At 37.8% G+C, this 20,205-nt stretch overlaps 2 protein-coding genes across 20 annotated transcripts in view; both read right to left on the reverse strand.

Annotated features, from left to right (window-relative positions):
- Positions 1–5,205, reverse strand: part of vangl2 (VANGL planar cell polarity protein 2) — a 53,116-nt gene extending 47,911 nt beyond the window's left edge. For 2 of the 5 annotated variants that reach the window (XR_012382280.1, XM_073906100.1), the window contains exon 1: positions 5,031–5,205. The gene's annotated coding sequence lies outside the window, so the exon portion shown is untranslated. Of the gene's footprint in view, positions 1–4,636 lie in introns of all 5 variants that reach the window. The other 3 variants (XM_073906101.1, XM_073906099.1, NM_153674.2) reach the window with 2 other exon arrangements.
- An 8,052-nt stretch (positions 5,206–13,257) lies between these two features.
- The window catches only part of arhgef11 (Rho guanine nucleotide exchange factor (GEF) 11), a 106,882-nt gene continuing 99,934 nt past the window's right edge, over positions 13,258–20,205 (reverse strand). For 14 of the 15 annotated variants that reach the window (XR_012382475.1, XR_012382474.1, XM_073906867.1 and 11 more), the window contains 2 exons: positions 13,632–13,767; positions 13,258–13,544 (listed from right to left, as the gene is read on the reverse strand). Coding sequence is in view for 13 of the 15 variants with exons in the window: in XM_073906867.1 (XP_073762968.1) it covers positions 13,486–13,544; positions 13,632–13,767 (195 nt within the window). In the remaining 2 variants the exon portion in view is untranslated. 15 annotated transcript variants of the gene reach the window in all.

Below are 20,205 nucleotides of genomic sequence, written 5' to 3' on the forward strand. Positions count from 1 at the left end.
TTCATCTTGTTATCAATCTGCAAGGAATAATCGAAGATAAGCTGTTGAATTAATGAAAAACAACACACACCCGAGGTGGTGATGTGATTTATTGCATATTCGTCTGACAACTCAACAAGCTGGAGTCAACTATTCTGCTTATGCTACAGATCCGACAGCTAAAGCCACCGTTCTTGAGGCATTTGTCAGGTTTTTGTCCTCAATCAGCTGTTGTGTGTGGGACTACTTCCTCACACATCTCATTCATAGACTTCTGTTGTGTTTGGATGTGATTTTTGGCTGTTGTAGCTGTGAAATAACTCAAATTGTGACTAATGCGCTCTTAACCTGCTGGAACAGTTTTAACTATGCGTTTATCTGAATAAATAGATCTGATCGGCCAATCAGAGTCGAGCATTCAGCAGCCCTGCAGTATAAAGAGTGCGTGTGTGCAGGTGCATAGAGCTTCTTATCATAGATATATACACTAGATGTCGCCTGGCCTATTGTTGTCTATTGGACGGAATGCGTCAATAGCGCCGCCATCTTGCTACAGGGTAGCGCTCCTTTGAAATGAATGCGGGACCAAGGTACAGTGGAGGACTGTGGCCATCCAAAGCCAGAGATATACACATATATCTATGATCGGGAGTTTTCCTGGATGTTAGTATGTAATTTTTTTTTTCTAATTACAAAAACTATAATTTTACATCATTTTTCTACATTGATGGATCAGTGACCGCACGGGCATTCCTGACAAAAAGCTTGTGTTTGTGTGTATAGAGATGTACTATCCACCCTCCCTGTTAAATTTGATCTAATCATGTCCTGAAACACAGCTCCTCTCCTGCTTTCACTTCTCATACTGACGGAGGGAGCGATTCGTTTGTGAATGAATCCCCCGAACGACTCTTTCACTAACGTTAGCCGACAATAATACAAGTTTCTGGCAGCGCAGCATCTCGTTGTCATATTTCTTTTGCATTGTTTGCTGATTTTATTCAACAAAACTAGCATAAGCCGAGTGTTTAGTGCGAGTTGGAGCTGCTTTGCCGTATGGTGAATGCAGTAAGTAAAGTGTTATCATCAATAACGTTACCTGATTAGCACAAAAGTTGAGAACATACAAAAACAGAAAAAAACGTAATCTTACCAGGCCTCAACAATAAGGACTGCCCGGTGGCCCGGGGCCAGCGTGAAAGACGCTCGGGACAGCAGACAGGATTGTTACTGGCCCCTTTCGGCCAGTAGCGGTGAGCATGCTATTTTTTTCATAACATGATAACGATAAGTACAGCGAAAGATGGCAACATCTAACTATGAGGCTAAAAGAAAACGTCAGTTTCTAAAGTCTTGGAAGCAGACAATTACATGGGTACAAAAATAAGAAACTGAAAAAAAAAAAAAAGTTGTCGGTTTGGCAAGCCATTTTTATAAAAATTATTTAGAATTGCAATAAAATACCAGCACATCTTTCATACCGAACATTTATTAACATTTTTTAAATGTTTAAATTCTAGATATCATAAACATTCATAGACATTAGCCCCTTTCACACATACAGACAGAGTATGTGTGAACAGGTTCTTTTTGAAAATACCGGTAAATTCGTTCTGGCTATTTTCCGGAGATTGAAGTTGTAACATTACAGGTAATTTGCCGGAATGCTGCGCTGTGTGAATGCAGAAGGAAGATTCCCGTAATAAGCGCATGCACGTCTAGAACGTGCTGACGTGAGACGTCTGCTTTAGCCAATCACAACAGTCAGAGGCATTTACGTCCGCGCGGTTTGTGAGAATAAAAGCCTTTGAATATTTTTCCAGACACATTTAGCTGCTAGAAGTTAGTCAGATCACGTTTATATGTTCTTCTTAATGCCAACTGTGTAAATAATCATAGATGAGATGCTTATGATGAGCCGTTGTTTGTTTACCTTCAAGCTTTGCGTGCGCCTATGAGCGCCTGCACACGCACATATTATGAACATCTTGACATGCGAAAGTGATCCTGCGAAAGTTGTTCACAATATTGATCATCCACAGAGTTTGTAATTTAGTCAAATGTTTACAAACACAAGCGCAGCCGTTTAAAGCTCATTTGTGGTGAATGATGTCAGAATTTACCGGTATTTTGGAATGGATGTGTGAATGCTCTTTTCCGGAAAATTTCCGTAACGTCCTCGCCTGTGTGAACAGCGCTTTTTTGAATATACCGGTAAAGTCGTTCCGGAAATTTTCCGGAAATTTTCCAGAAATTTACTGGTATCACTGTGTGAAAGGGGCTAGTATTTTGCCACAATATTTAACATATGTGGCTAAGAAATAGCTATTAACCTTTTTTTTTTTTTGGTGGGGCCAGTGAAAATTTTGCCAGGGCAAGTAAAAACCTCAACCACTGGCCCAATCGGCCCTGTAGAAAAGTCCTTAGCGTTGAACCCTGCTCACCTATGAAATGTTCTGCCTCTGTGCTTTGTTTTCTTTGATTGCTCGTTACTACACCCTCAGACAGCGCTAAAGTCCCGCATCTTCACGTAATAACACTGTCTTGACTAGTGCGGTTGAATGACATTTGTCCTGGGAGCCCTGTACCAATGTGGCGGCGCTATTGACGCATGCTCAGGGTCCCTATGCGATATCTAGTGTATATATCTATGGCTTCATATGCACCAATACAGGACTGGTGTGCAGAAAATGACTATTTTTAGGATGTTTTACAGATCTGTGTAGATGTAGAGCATGTTTAACGTTGTCAGCCGTACACAAAACTATTCAGATAACTCAATATTGCACTCTTCACCCAGCGCAACATGCAATCATGTGACTTTTTTCTTTTTTTGTTGGTATAATTATTGGGTGGCGGCGGCTTCCTACAAGTACAGAAGGAATCGTAGATGACATGATAAAGCAGAGTCAGTCGTTAAGATTCCTCAATTAGACATTCAAATACAGTTTTAATCTTAAGAAATTCATCTTAAATCAACTTTCAGCTAAATTTTCTGATGAAATAGTCACCGACCAAAAAAATCTAGTCACCTGTGATCTGCTTCATATACACATAACGCTACTGAAAATAGGATTTTTGTTGCTGTAATATTGCTAATGTGACAATGCCTTTAATGTAAAACACTGTCTAATATGGATAAATACTTTCACGGCATCACAATAACTGACAGTACAGGCAAAACTCAATCTAAGGATGTGCATGATGCTAAAAATAAGCGTCCACATCCTACAAGACGTCAACAGGACATAAATCCAGACTGTAAATCCAGGAGCGCATGACCAGACTTTGCGCCATAGTTTTACAGTAAAGCTGGAGCAGAAGTTGATCAGTATTCAGTGCGGGTGTGTTCAGCAGCTGCAGTCATGTGTGTGTGTGTGTGTGTGAAGGTTAGGTGTGGCAGCTGTGATTTATGAACTAACACACACACACCGGTCCCAGGTGTGTATTCTGCCTCATATACAGTTACCCATTATTCCAGGTCTCATCTGACCTATTTAAACAAAAACACAGTTGAACAAACACTCGAGCTCAAGTGTCATTACAGCCTCTAATGAAGCCCCGGACTGTCCACTGCACTGCAGCTTCGCTTATGAAGAATGAGAAGTCTACTGTAACAGACCAAATATTTTATAAATGAGCGTCCATTGAGTGTTTCAATGCTGTGCTCGGGTTACAGTCTCCTAGGAGACGGCGCTGAGGACATCTGAGCTCATCACAACGCGCGGGCCTCAAAGCCTCGGACTGGCGGAGCCAACCACCGCCGTGGGAGACGCGTATAAACTCAGCTAAGCGAAACTACGAGAGTTCGAGGCTTCAAGGCCTTCCTCCAAATGCACTCGACGCGATACAGAAAAGATAAACAAAACGCAAACTAATAATATTAATACCACGAGTGTTATTACAGTTCGTGTTTTGGCTACATTTTTCATGCGAGTAAAAGGTTTTTATAACTAAAAGCGAAATAAAATAAACCATAGCGAGCATTTCCTATTGAGGGTTTATTCCGATTTAGAGAATAGAATGCAAATATAACTTACATCACTTTTATAACGTGCATGCAATTAAAAAAAGTACAGGCTCGTTTTAAAATTACGTAGTTATGAGGTAAATTACCAAACTTAGTTGCAAAAAGTGTAAACTTCAGTTTTGTAAAACACTTAAATAAAAGGCAGTAAAAAAGCTGCATTTGTGTGTTGTAGAAATATTCAACATGTTTTAAATTACAGGAATTTTCTATCAATCATCATCAAATACCTGCATCCAGTGAACAAGTAGCACTAACGATGCCCGAGTATCTAACGAATCGTTTTATTGAACCGAATCCTTTCAACCATTCAGAACAACCGACTCACTCAACATTCGTAAGACTGCAAAACGGCAGCATTAAAACACATGAAAGTACATAATTACTAACAATACGTAAACTTAAATAAAACAAAATGTAAACATAACGCTGCAATGAGGAATTTCAAACGACGATTCAAAAGGTAGCGATCAATGAAACGAACCGACTCACTAAACTGAATCACACACAAACTAAAGATCACTAAAGCAAGACGGAAACAAATAAAACAAGTCTGCTTGATTTTAAACTAATAATTCTGCTTACAAAACCACTCCAAAAAAGCACACAAAGTCTAATAACCATCCGTACCTCTTTGTCCAGACGGCTGTTTAGTGGATCTGAACACAAAGAAGAGTCCGAAAGAAGCAGAAGAAGCTGTGAAAGAGACCTGCGTCCAGCTCACTTTACACCGAACAATGAAAGCGGATCTCCAGCCTCATTTCTCGAGCTTTTACATGCAAATTCACTTTACTTTAAAGCTATCCCACAACTCCAGGCTGACTGTCCTGGCAGAAACAGACTCTCCACACGAGATTATTATTATTATTATTACTACTAAAGAGATAATGTTTTCAAATGGAGGTATAGCAGATAATCTCCGCATCCGCAGTGGAGATGAATGCACTTTCACTCGCCTCCTCCGACCAGAACAATAATCCACACGATACGAGCCACAAATCCGCCTTTACTGCATTAAACTCACTTTTTTCGGACGGGTAAAATCCTCCTGTGCTGGTGAATGGATGTGGGCTGGTGTCTGGCCTGCGGGCTCCACTTCGCGTCCGTCGGTCTGTTTCTCCTTTCTTTTTTTATTTTCCTTCACAGAAACTCACACATTTCCGTCTCCGTTCAAACCTGAGCTGCTCCACGCCCCGAATGGCCGGAGACCGGAGCTGAACTGAGCCGATCCTCCCCCACGTTCCTGCTCCTCCTCACGAGAGAAACGCACACACACACACACACACACACACACTCGCATTAACTCCAAACCGGAGAAATGCAGGAACTATCCCATCTGGAACACGACTGTCTGAATTCACTCATTCATTTTGGGAGCATGACTGTTTAGATTTATTTTGGAAAATTTCTTCATGCTTGTCTGTTTAAAATAATCAATTCATTCATTCATTCATTCATTCATTCATTCATTCATTCATTCATTCAGCATGTCTCTCTTAACTGATTTTGAAACATGTCTGTATGCCTGAGTGTCTGTTTAAATTCACTCATTCATTCAGCACCATGGCTGTTGAACAATTCATTTTACATCTGTGTCCCTGTCTGTTTAACTTCATTCATTCATTTTGCACAATGTCTGTTTAAATTAATTAATTTAGAAACATGCTTGTCTGTTTTAATTCATCCATTCATTTTACAACATGTCTGTACACCTGTCTGTCTGTTTAAATTCATTCATTCATTCTGGAACATGACTGCATGCCTGTTTGTTTAAATTCATTCATTCATTCATTCATTCATTTTGCAATATGTCTGCATGCCAATTTGTTTACATTCATTTATTCATTCATTTTGGAATGTGTCTGTTTGAATTCATTCCTTCATTTTGGAACTTTTCATGCCTGTCTGTTTAAATTCATGCATTAATTATTTTAGGAACTTGTCTGTATGTCTGTCCGTTTAAATTCATTCATTTTGGAACATGTCTGTATGCTTGTCTGTTTAAATTCATTCATTCATTCTGCAACATTTCTTCATGCCAATCTGTTTAAATTAATTCATTAATTTTGGAACATTTGTTCATGCCAATCTGTTTACATTCATTCATTCATTCATTTTGGAAATCTCTTCATAACCATTTGTTGAAACTCATTAATTCATTTTGGAACATTTCTTCATGCCCATCTGTTTGAATGCATTCATTGATTCATTTTGGAACATTTCTCCATGCCCATCTGTTTGAATTCATTCATTCATTCATTCATTCAGGAACATTTCTTCATTCCCATCTTTTTGAATTAATTAATTCATTCATTCATTCATTCTGGAACATTTCTTCATGCCCATCTGTTTGAATTCATTCATTCATTCATTCATTCTAAAACATTTATTCATGCCCATCTGTTTGAATTCATTCATTCATTCATTCATTCATTCATTCATTCTAAAACATTTATTCATGCCCATCTGTTTGAATTCATTCATTCATTCATTTCGAAACATTTCTGTATGCCCATCTGTTTAAATTCATTCATTAATTTTGCAACATGTCTGTTTAAATTCATTAATTCATTTTGGAAAAAACTTTTTTATGCCCATCTGTTTAATACATTCATTAATGTCTTAATTTTGGAACATGTCTGTCTGTCTGTCTAGCCTCATTCATTCATTTTGGTGCATTTAAGTTTTTAACTTCGTCCATTCAATTAATTTTACTTGTTTATTCCTTTAAATGCACCCATTCCTTAAAATTCATTCATTCATTAACTCTGTTAAACTCTTAAATTTATTAAATCACTTCATTCAATTGAATTCATTAATTCATATATTATATTAAATGTATCATTTTATTCAATTACTTTATTCCATCTATTCACTTGTTCCTAGCATTAAAATCCATTCATTCATAACATTCTGCTAAATTCACACATTCACTCATCTAGATTGATTTATCTTTCCAATTAAACACATTTATTGATCCCGTTGAATCTATTCATTCCATTAAATTCATTTATTATAATAAACTCATGTGCTCACTATAAATTCACTCATTCATTCCATTAAACTGAGATTATTGAAATGCTAAAAGTTTGACCAAATATTGGGACACATTTATAAATGGAATCAAGAAAGATTAAATCATTGACAATACTGTGAATGACGTAATTTTTAATACTCATTCATTCATTCATTGATCTTTGAATTGTTTTGGGCGTTATAAAACGGCTTTTGGACATTATACAATATTTAATCCCGTACGCTGCTAGACGCTCAGTCAATGTGGCTAAAATCTATAAGAAACTGGCCATTCTCTTCATTGGCACCAAAATTGTGGAGCTCTTTACCTTCTAACAGTCGCAATGCAGAACCCCCGAGTATTTTAAATAATCTCCTAAAACATACATCTTTAGAGTAGCTTTAATTAGATTTGATTTTTGGATGTATTACCATTTGTTTTCGATATTTTTTTATTAATACATTTTTCTTCATTCACCCTTGTGTCTTGTGCACATTTTATGTCTGTAAAGTGCCTTGAGGTGCTACTTTCAAATGCACTATATAAGAATAAAGTTTATTATTATTATAAAAATGACTTTTAAAATGAGGCTTTTATTTAGTTTTTATATATTTATGATGAATATCACTGCTTTATAGTAACTGATTGACCCAGTATGCTTAATTTATGAAACTCCTTCAATCACGTTAATAAGAATATTGCAAACCTGAGAAATGATCTAATATTTTTCGTTATTTATGTTTGTGTTATTCAGTTCATTAAGTTATTAACATTTAGAAAAGGATGGAAGGACTTAATTCTGGGGCATATTAATTTATTCATGCAATAAATTTATAATTTATTCATATTCAAAATGGTGGGAATGACTTAGATTTTTTAATTTTTTTATTTTAATTGGTTCATTTCCACTCATCCATGTAATTAAATGTGTAATTCCTGGAAATCCTAGAAGTTTCCTAATTGTTTGAATTATGTTTGCATATCTGAGATAAATGTCTGGACATTATGAATACATTTTTGAGTGCCTACATTGTTTAAATGATAGCAGGAATGGCCTGATGCTGGGAACAATTGCAGAACCCAGAGTATCTTTAAAATCATCCTGTATAACGTTCTTCTTTAGGGTAGCTTTAATTAGATTTGATTTTTAGACGTATTTTTATTTATGTGTTTTGTTATTTTTATTTGTGTCTTGTACGGCTGCACATTTTATGTCTGTAAAGTGCCTTGAGGCGCTACTTTTAAAGACGCTATATAAGAATAAAGTTGCAGGTGGGCAGTTGCCCGGGACAGAGAACATTGGCGGAAATTACTGTGGTAGCCAGGATCCAGTAATGGATTGTCGCGCTAAGGATGATGATGATGATGATGATACACAATTATGCCGTCAAAGTGTAGCAGTGCGATATGGCTATATATCGGCACTGGTGGGAGCACTATTTTATTATTGTTATCATCATCATATTATAAAAATGACTTATTAAAATTAGGTTATTATTTTTTATATTTTAAACTGTCTATGAATAATATGAATGACCCAATCTGCTGAATTTATTAAACTCAATCACGTTAATAAGATTATTGCAAACCTTAGAAATGATCTAATATTTTTGGTTATTTATTTAAGTTTACGTTATTTCAATCCACTAAGTTATTAACATTTAGAAAAAGAAGGAAGGACTTAATTCTGGGGGATCTTAATTTATTTATGCAATAAATGTATAATTTTTTCATATTCTTAATGGTGGGAATGACCTAAATTTAGAGTTTTTATTTTAATTTGTTTGTTTATTTTCTATTCATCCATGTAACTAAATGTTTAAATCCTAGAAGTTTCCTAATTGTTGGAATTATGTTTATGTTTGCATATCTGGGATAAATGTCTGGACATAATTAATTAATTTTTCAGTGTTTACATTATTTCAATTCTAGAAGGAATGACCCATGATTCTGTGTAATTTTTTTATGGAAAGAATTTCAAAGCGTAGCCTTGGGCTGTTATTCGCAGACGATGTTGTTCTGTTGGCTTCTTCTAACATGGACCTTCAGCATGCACTGGGGCGGTTTGCTGCTGCGTGTGATGCGGCTGGGATGAGAATCAGCACCTCCAAGTCTGAGACCATTGTGCACCACAGGAAAAAGGTGGTCTGCCATCTTCAGGTTGGAGGAAAGTCCTTACCCCAGGTGGAGGAGTTCAAGTATCTTGGGGTTTTGTTCACGAGTGAGGGAAGGATGGAACGTGAGATTGACAGGCGGATTGGTGCAGCAGTAATGCGGTCGATGTACCGGTCCGTTGTGGTGAAGAAGGAGCTGAAAGGCAAAGCTCTCGATTTACCGGTCAATCTACGTTCCTACTCTCACCTATGGTCATGGGCTTTGGGTCATGACTGAAAGGACAAGATCTCGGATACAAGCGGCCGAAATGAGTTTCCATCGAAGGGTGGCAGAGCGCACTCTTATGGATAGGGTGAGGAGCTCTGACACCCGGGAGGAGCTCGGAGTAGAGTCGCTGCTCCTCCACATCGAGAGAAATCAGCTGAGGTGGCTCGGGCATCTGTTACGTATGCCTCCAGAACGCCTACCTAGGGAGGTGTTCCAGGCATGTCCCACCGGGAGGAGGCCTTGGGGAAGAACCAGGACACGCTGGAGGGACTATGTCTCTCTGCTGGCCTAGGAGTGCCTCGGGATCCTCCCGGAGGTGCTGGAGGAAGTGTCTAGGAAGAGGGACGTCTGGAGTTCTCTCCTAAGACTGCTGCCCCCGCGTCCCGGCCCGGATAAGCAGATGAAAATGATGATGATGAGGAATGACCCAATGTTGGGAACAATTGATTATGAATGTCTCTTGGTAAAAAAACAAGAGAGAAAAGTGACAGAAACCATCAATTGACAAATAAAAATCCACAATTACCACAGTAAAAGTGCAACTATTTTCTTTAAAACAGTTTCAATCCACATTCAGTGAAGAGAATGGGCTAAAAATCCTTTCGTTATTATTAAAAAAAAAGATTCCCTCCAAAATATCCAAACAAAGCCTTCATTCTTACACTCGGCTTTACAGGAAACGGTTGTGAAATGCTAAACAAGTAGTGTATGCTTAAACCATTAGTGCAGGCTAAAATATTGAGCTATCAATTTCCATGCTTCAATCTGTTTTTAAAGCCAGATCCGATTGCAAATCCTTATCAGAGATAAAGTTACAGGAATGTGAGAAGTAAATGGGTCCGGACAGGCTCTGAACAGCTCAAAAATCACCGCCGACGCAAGACGCTTGTTTAAACATATTTTTAATTTCACAAAACAAATGAGCTTTTTTTTAAAAACATGAGTTTTCATTTTTCCTTCTGTGCCGCTAACAATCTCGCCGATTTTAAAAAGAGGGAGAGAAAATAATTTACACATCCTTTCTGTTTGCCATATCTACAAAAATAAAATTAAAAGGAAACCACTAGAGCTTTACAGGAAATGAACATATAAAACAGGCGGTGAACTATATTACATGAGTGAACGTCAATAAAAATAAGAACATAAAACATTTACGTACAGTAGTTCGCACCAGTATGGTTTCTTCGCTGTGCAGAAAACGTGACAATTCATGGAGGCGTTGAGGAGTACGAATGAACGATGGAGGAATGAGGTGAGAAATGAAAAATAATAACAATAAAATGAGTTAAAGCTAACGAGAGAAATCGCGTCTACATTTCTCCACCTGAGTTAACAGTAGTTCTCCGTACAGTCTCCGAATTCAAGCCACGTTAGAAACGTCCTGCGGTTGCACAAAGTTCGCAAAAACGATTGTTAAAATAATAAAAACAAATAAAATCTAAAAAAAATAAACCAAAAAAGGAGGCGAGGTAACAATCCTCCAGTGGCAGGTTAGGTAATCGAGTTAAACGCTTACAAAAATTGTTTTTGCGCTTTAAACGTAAAGTTTACGTTACTTTTCAATTTAAATGATTGATTTATTATTATTAGAGTTCCCTATCCCTTCATTTGTGTTTCAAGCACCCGTCGAGCTACAAAGCGCAAACCGTGAGGGACGAAAGTTCACAGTATTTACACGTAATACAAATGTGTCAGTTTGCAGGTCACATGACATGATGTCAAAATTCATAGACACGCCCCTTTTTCTGTACGATATATATATATATATATATATATATATATATATATATATATATATATATAAACAGTCCAGTTGTGCTCAATGTGCGATAGTGTTTAACTGTGTATAGCAACAAAACAAATATTTGTTGTATATTTATTAACACACAAAAAAAATTCTTATTTTCGCATAGTGTTACGCATTGATAGACAAGCTACGATCTGAATGAATGATATTCGTGAGACGTCTTTATTTTCTTGCCTTGCTTGTTTCCCAGTGCAAAATATCCAGAAATTGTCAACCTCGTCCATTTAATGCTTATGATTATAAATGTCGCCCGCATATATATTCGAATGGAAGATAAAGTAAGGGAGACAATCTGACACAAAACGAACGATATTCGAGAAAAGTTCTCATTTGCTCAGCATTGTTTGTTTCCCAGTGCAAAATATCCCAAAATCGCCATTTTCGTCCATGTATACGTGATCTATGAGTGATATTGTCACCGTTTATATATTCGAATAGAGGATAAACAATGAAAGACAAGCTACGATATTTCTGAGATGTCCTTTTTTGCCCGTCATGTTTGTTTCCCAGTGCAATAAATCCTGAAATTGTCAATGTCGTCAATCTAAACGCAACTCACAACTGAAAAACTTTGCCGTCCATACATTTAAATGGTGGACAAACAATGATAGACAAGCTACGACATGAAAAGGACGTATCATGGATATCGTTCTATTTGCTCACCTTGTTTCTTTCCCAGTGCAAACAATCCTAAAATTGTCAATGTCATCCATCTAAACGTGAATTACGACTGAAAATGTTGGCTGTTTATATATTCAAATGGTAGATAAAGAATGATAGACAAGCTACGATATGGACGAACGATATTCGTCAGACGTCCTTATTTGCTCACCATGTTTGTTTCCCTGTGCAAAAGATCCCAAAATTGTCATTGTCGTCCACCTAAATGTGACTTAAAACTGAAAACGTCACCTGTTATTATATTCAAATGGAAGATAAACAATGATATAAAAGCTATGATATGACGAACTATATTTTCGAGATGTCCTTATTTGTTGCCCAGTGCCAAAGATCCTGCAATTGTCAACCTCATCCATTTAATACTTATTATAAACGTCACCCGTTTATATATTCGAATGGAACATAAACCAAGAAACAATCTGACACAAAACGAACGATATTCGTGAGACGTTCTTATTTGCTCACTATTGTTTGTTTCCCAGTGTAAAAGTTTCCAAAATTGTCATTGTCGTCCATCTAAACGCTACTTATGAGTGATATCGTCGCCATTTATATATTCGAATAGAGGATAAACAATGATAGACAAACTACGATATTTGTGAGACGTCCTGATTTGCCCGTAATGTTTGTTTCCCAGTGCAAAAGATCTTGAACTCGTCAATGTCGTCCATCTAAATGCAACTCACAACTGAAAAACGTCGCAGTTTATATTCAAATGGTGCACAAACAATGATAGACAAGCTATGACATGAAAGAACGATATCCGTCATACGTCCTTATTTGCTCACTTTGTTTCTTTCCCAGTGCAAACAATCCTACAAGTGTCAACGTCATCCATCTAAACGTGACTTATGACTGAAAATGTCGGCTATTTAAATATTCAAATGTTGGATAAAGATTGATCGACAAGCTACGATATGAACGAATGATATTCGTGAGACGTCCTTATTTGCTCGCCATGCTTGTTTCCCAGTGCAAAAAATCCCAAAATTGTCATTGTCGTCCACCTAAATGCGACTTGCGAGTGACAACGTCTCCCGTTTATATATTCGAATGGTAGATAACAATGATAGACAATCTACGATATAAACGAACAATATTCATGAGACGTCCTTATTTGACCACCATGTTTGTCTTTCCAGTGCAAAAGATCCTGAAACTGTCAACATTGTCCATCTAATGCTTACGACTGAAAACGTCGCCGTTTTTATATTCGAATGGAGAATTAACAAATAAACATACGAACAGCAGGTAAAGTGCGGGGGGTTTCCTTCGCAGGACAGAGTCATGTCTTCAGCCGCGCCGTTTCACTATCCACTTACGTTCAACTTCCTGTTATTCGCGCATTACGTTACAATTTCGCTCTTTTTATACATCATTTCATTCTTTCTTTAATGCGCTACTGTAATCTGTCACTTTCTTCTTTCTTTCTCAGTGCAGGCTGAAGTGTCGTCCGTCCATCTCAAGTTACGAATAGACACAAACAAAACACACAATTGGACCTGGATGGTGCTTCCAGGCTCAAGGCATGCTGGGAAGGGGCTACATCATTGAGTGTTTGCGTGAGTCTGTTCGAAAGTCCAATGTAAAGCGTCAGAAACCAGTGGACTGGATTTGAGGTTGAGCTGGTTCCGTTGAGACGCCCTCCTTACCTGGACGAACAATTAAAAGATGTAATATTATATTGTATTTAACGAATTATTGTATTATCAGTACTTTGGTTTGTAGTAGATCCTCACCATCTCCTGCTCCGCGGTCCAGTGAAGAGAGTCGCGCCGCTGTTGGAGATTTGTGGACCCCATCACTAGACATTTTGTCAACAGGAAGTGGTTTGCGTAGTTTCTTCAGGAGTTTGTGGTGATCCGCTTCAATGTCCTACAGGATCATATGGGCGAAAAAGAAAAACAAAACAGAGAGGTTTTACATTTTAAAACTAAACCTCATTATTTACAATTTGTTACCTGCACAACAAATAAATAAGCACCAAGAACTAAACCGTTATTCAATAAAAGTTATACCATAACCTACAATTAAATATGGCTGTGCATGCAATATTGAAGAAAAAAGCTAAATGCGATAGTACTGAGACCCAGAAGGGAAGTGATGGTGGAGAAAAAAATGGGTAGAAGAAAAAAAATTGGGTGGGAGAAAAAAAAAACAGTGATAGGTAAACATATTTTTGAACGTTTTGGCGTTCCCTCGCAAGGATGTTTTGCATTATTTCGCAAAGATGTTTTTCATTATTTCGCAAAGATGTTTTGTGTTCCATCGCAAAGATGTTTTGCGTTATCTCGCAAAGATGTTTAGCGTTATCTCGCAAAGATGTTTAGCGTTATCTCGCAAAGATGTTTAGCGTTATCCCGCAAAGATGTTTTGCGTTCTGGCAAAGATGTTTAGTGTTATCTCGCAAAGATGTTTTGTTCCCTCGCAAAGATGTTTTGCGTTCCCTCGCAAAGATGTTTTGCGTTCTGGCAAAGATGTTTAGCGTTATCTCGCAAAAATGTTTTGCTTTCCCTCGCAAAGATGTTTTGCGTTATCTTGCAAAGATGTTTTGCTTTCCCTCGCAAAGGTGTTTTGCGTTATCTCGCAAAGATGTTTTGCTTTCCCTCGCAAAGGTGTTTTGCGTTATCTTGCAAAGATGTTTTGCTTTCCCTCGTAAAGATGTTTTTCATTATTTCGCAAAGATGTTTTGCGTTCCCTCGCAAAGATGTTTTGCGTTATCTCGCAAAGATGTTTAGCGTTATCTCGCAAAGATGTTTAGCGTTCTGGCAAAGATGTTTAGCGTTATCTTGCAAAGATGTTTTGCGTTCTGGCAAAGATGTTTAGCGTTATCTCGCAAAGATGTTTTGTTCCCTCGCAAAGATGTTTTGCGTTCCCTCGCAAAGATGTTTTGTTCCCTCGCAAAGATGTTTTGCGTTCCCTCGCAAAGATGTTTTGCGTTCTGGCAAAGATGTTTAGCGTTCTGGCAAATATGTTTAGCGTTATCTCGCAAAAATGTTTTGCTTTCTCTCGCAAAGATGTTTTGCGTTCTCTCGCAAAGTTGTTTTGCGTTCTCTCGCAAAGATGTTTTGCGTTATCTTGCAAAGATGTTTTGCTTTCCCTCGCAAAGGTGTTTTGCGTTATCTTGCAAAGATGTTTTGCTTTCCTTTGCAAAGATGTTTTGCGTTATCTTGCAAAGATGTTTTGCTTTCCCTCGCAAAGATGTTTTGCGTTATCTTGCAAAGATGTTTGGCTTTCCCTCGCAAAGCTGTTTTGCGTTATCTCGCAAAGATGTTTTGCGTTATCTTGCAAAGATGTTTTGCTTTCCCTCGCAAAGATGTTTTGCGTTATCTTGCAAAGATGTTTTGCGTTATCTTGCAAAGATGTTTTGCTTTCCCTCGCAAAGATGTTTTGCGTTATCTTGCAAAGATGTTGTTCGTTATCTTGCAAAGTTGTTTTGCGTTATCTCGCAAAGATGTTTTGCGTTATCTCGCAAAGATGTTTAGTGTTATCTCGCAAAGATGTTTTGTTCCCTCGCAAAGATGTTTTGCTTTCCCTCGCAAAGATGTTTTGCGTTATCTCGCAAAGATGCTTTGCGTTATCTTGCAAAGATGTTTTGCGTTATCTTGCAAAGATGTTTTGCGTTATCTTGCAAAGATGTTTTGCTTTCCCTCGCAAAGATGTTTTGCGTTATCTTGCAAAGATGTTGTTCGTTATCTCGCAAAGATGTTTTGCTTTCCCTCGCAAAGATGTTTTGCTTTCCCTCGCAAAGATGTTTTGCATTCTCACAAAGATGTTTTTCATTATCTCGCAAAGATGTTTTGCGTTCACTCGCAAAACTGTTGTTCGACAAACACTTCATACATGACAACCATCCTGTTTTTACCGGGATTCTCCAGTATTTTACCATTATATCCTATTATTAGGCATTTTCTCATGTTTCTTTCATATGTTTAATCTTGAAAGCATGTTAAAATTAATATAAAAATATCTGCATTCACTTTCTTTCCATTAAAGCTAAGCGTCGATCAGCGCCCCTCATATGCAACCTCTTAATCAGTGAATGCATGTTTAAACGCTGACTGATGGACACGCTCCGTATGATAAACTGATCCCAGATCAGCTTCTATACACACCATTTAAAGTGACACCTCTGTTATCAAACAAGTGAGGAGCAGCAAATGAATATCTCGTTTTCTTTTGTTTGATAACAGAGGTGTCACTTACCACTGATATAGCCAAAGCATAAGTTAAAGGCCCGTGCACACAGAGACATTTTTTGCTCATGTTTTCCCGTTGACGTTTAACGCCTCGTGACTATATAAAGGGCTTCAATGTGATTGTGCACACCAACGCACAAAACGCCAGGCGCAAAAGCGTCATTTAAAAAAAAAAAAAAAACTCCTCATGCTAGTTTTTTTTATTTGACGCACCGCGTTAAAACCTTCTCCTCTATTTAGATTGACATTTTAGTTCACATGCACGGAGCTGCTGAAGTTACAGTAAACAGCACTTGGAGGCGCTCAAGCACAAACTGTCAATGCGAGCGCACATTGAAGAAGATGCCCAGAGGCGATATGAACGTGAAGCTGCTTATTGCTCTGCTGAACAACAATCATTTCATCGCTAGAGCTGGAGCTGCTACTTCATCTATGCTTGTTCGAGTCACCAGTAGCTTTAACAGCAAGCTTGTGAACCTCCTCTCCTCCTCCTCTTCTGTTACAAGCAGGTGTCAAAAGCTTAAAGTTGTGTAGCGCCATCTAACGTCAAGGATTGATTCTGCATACTCTTCTGCTTGACGCCAGTGAAAATCGCTTTGGTTTGAATGCGGAAAAACGTCTAGTAAAACGCTGACGATAAATGTACACAAAAAGCGTCCTGGTGTGTAGGAGCCTTAACTGTTTGTGCTCATTCAAGAGGAAATTAGTTGTGTTTGAAATAAAACACGCAGGACATCCGGGCATGTTTACATATTAAGTATATTTGTCTGTTTAAACACTACCGAATCCCAAATTGTCCTGCACTTTAGCTCCTCTTTAAATGGCGGGATCTGGGAGTCAGTCTGCGCTTATACATGCATTCACTGATTCAGAGGTTGCGTATGAGGGGCGCTGATCGAATAATAGGATATAATGGTGAAATATGAGAGAATCCCAGCAAAAACAGGGTTGTCATGTATGAAGTGAAGTGATTGTTGAACAACAGTTTTGCAGGGGTAATGCAAAAACGTTCAAAAATATGTTTACTAGGGATGTAACGGTATCAGAAGTTCACGGTACGATAATACCTCGGTATGAATGGCACGGTACGGTATTTATTGAATACTTTACAGGAAAAACAAAACTAATGAAAAGACTCAAAAAAAGTGGCAAAAGTGTTTATTTACCTTAGCACTGAACATATCAATGACATACAAATTAGCATTAGAAAGAAACCGAAATGCTTCCACACATCCGATTTAAAACTCGCTTTAGGTTCGATCATTTCCAGCTCTTTTTCTTCCCCGCTACTAGCAACCCACTACATTTCCGCATTAGTGGATCTGTAGCGACATCAGACCGCAAAGGATGATGGCCACGCCAAGGCTGATGGGAATTGTAGTTCCCGCTACCTCCCGTTCGCTTCATTCGCCTAAGCAAACTTTTCTCAGAAATATAGTTTTATTGAGTCATGCGCCCACGGTAATATTGAAAAAAATTACTATTGCGGTATGACGGTATTTACAATATTGCTACATCCCTAGTGTTTACCTATCACTCGTTTTTTTTTCTTCCACCCATTTTTTTTTTCTCCACCATCCCGTCCCTTCTGGGTCTCCGTACCATACTATCGTAATAATGTGATGTTTGTATGTACAATATGATATTTTAAGTTTCATAACCAACATGTTTCATATTATTGAAGGGGGAAGATACACATCAGTATAACTTCTAAAAGCGAACAGCCAAGATTTACTGTCACTGTTTTGATAATTTAACAATGTAAACAAGCAAAAACACATCAAATAAACAGTTTAATCTATATTAAGCTGTATAAAAAAATAGTGAACTAATTTTGATATTTTGCGTTGGCCTACAATTACAAGTAAAAAAAAAAAAATGTATAAACTGCAAAAGAATAAATAAATAAACTTAAGACCGGGTCAAAATTAAGATTTTTATGTGCATATTTTAGACAAAGGAGTTTTTAAAAACGTTAATTGAGTTTGAATACATGAAACTACCTTAATGTAAAACAAATTATTCAGATTTTAAATCACAATATCTGACAGTAAAATTGTAACGGATCACACATCTCACGGTTCGAATCGCATTATGGTTTAGTCACGGACCAGACCATTTTTCACACCAGCCAAGAAGAGGAGACGACAAATGTTATTTGCTTTCCATTTATTACAGAAACAGCACGGCAGGACACTTTAGGTTTAGGTTTTAATAATGTAATTTTATCGAAAATAAATGAAGAAATAATCAGCAAAATAAACTAAAATATTCAGTTCTGTCAAAAATTCACTATTTCTACTACTGTTGCTGATAACGCTGAATGTAGAAATCAATCATTATCATTTGTACAACCCATATTTATTTTAGTCTCATTTTCAATAAATGACTCAGTTATTCACTCATTAAACTTCATGTTTCCTTGCTAGATGATCATTTATGAAGAATTATTAAGTGGCATATCTTTGATTATTATTACATTAAACATCAGTGGTTTGATCTAAACCAGGGGTTCCCAAACTTTTCAGCCCGTGACCCCCAAAAAGACAATGCCAGTGACTCGGGACCCCCAATATTCTCTGAGTTGGTGGTTATAAATACAGAAACCTTGTATGCAATGATGCACACACACACACCAATAGACCTAAGTCTTTTCTTTGTTTTTTTTATGCATGTCAGAGCTGTAAATGGGCTAGAAAGTTTAACCTGATGTTACAAAATCAATCTGCTGCATCTGACAGTATTGCTGTGTCTTTAGTATAATGTAATTACTTAATTATACATTACATTAATTAATTATAATGTAATTAAGTTGCAATCCAATAGAACTATTAACTATAAGCTACTATAGTAACTATATAGTTTATAGTAACTATAAACGACAATTTTTTTTCTCTTCAGTAGGTTATTGATAAAATACAGTAAGTCTTAAGGTTTAGTAAAATTTAATTGATTTTTGAAAATCACCAGGCGACCCTCCTTCATTGTCCCGCGACCCCTCGGGGGGTCCCGACCCCCACTTTGATAACCTCTGATCTAAACTATGCTATTCTCCCAGTACTGCTGTGTTATTTGGCTGTTTGTAACTTCATTACTCACTCAAAAGACTAAAGACTGAATCTCTTTCTTGATTTTTGCGTTATTCAAACACAGATTTGAATGCACAGATTCAAAGGAATAATAAACATATGTAAATCCCCATCATTTATAATTGATGTTGCGTGGGTGTTGAGATCCTGATCTTTTTTTAATGATGAATCGTGCAGCTTACACTGAATGCATTAATGCAGGCTAAACAAGTAGTGAAAGAAAACACCTTTAATAACCTGAGAAACCCCCCACATCCTGAATAACCCACCACAACTTCTTTCTTCATCATTATATTCAACAGGAAAGCCTAAATGCTTTCATACATGTGATTTGATTGCACGAGAGGCGATCTCTCGTTATAAATGCATGATAAATATACAAGTAAAAAAATTATTAACCCACAGGTCATGTATGTTACGAAGTGCAAGTTATGATTCGTACAAAAACTGGATCAATCGTGATCGGCTACGCGCAACGACGCGTAGCGCAAGCTCTGTGATTGGTTGGCTTGGTAGCCCTGACGAGTCTGGGCGGACCCCGTGCGAATGGCGCGAACCCAATGTAGCAATTGTTTACAAGTGTAGAGTCCCGTGAAGGAGCTCCGGATGGAAAGTTTTGTTTTGTGTTTACATCATAGTTAAAGTTAACTTTAACTATGAGGTTCCTGCCTCAAAACGAGCGAGTTTGAGCAACTTGTACATCCCGGAAGTGTTTAAGACAAGCAAAATACCAGCGAAGAAACTCGACACAGAGGAACATTTACACCTCACTGCCAACTAGCGTTTCGGAAGTGTTAATGCAGACCAACAGAGACAGCGCGCAGAAGTATAAATGCACAGCTACGCACGTTTGCATGCGCCGTGGGTTACACCGGTCACTTGAGGCTAAAGTATAAACCAGGCTTGAGGGGGAAACCGGAGCACCCGGACGAAACCCACACGTACACGGGGAGAACATGCAAACTCCACACAGAAATGCCAACTGAGTCAGCCGTGGCTCGAACCAGCGTCCTTCTTGCTGTGTT

The sequence above is a fragment of the Danio rerio genome, chromosome 7, assembly GCF_049306965.1.
Source record: "Danio rerio strain Tuebingen ecotype United States chromosome 7, GRCz12tu, whole genome shotgun sequence".
Classification (NCBI taxonomy): domain Eukaryota; kingdom Metazoa; phylum Chordata; class Actinopteri; order Cypriniformes; family Danionidae; genus Danio; species Danio rerio.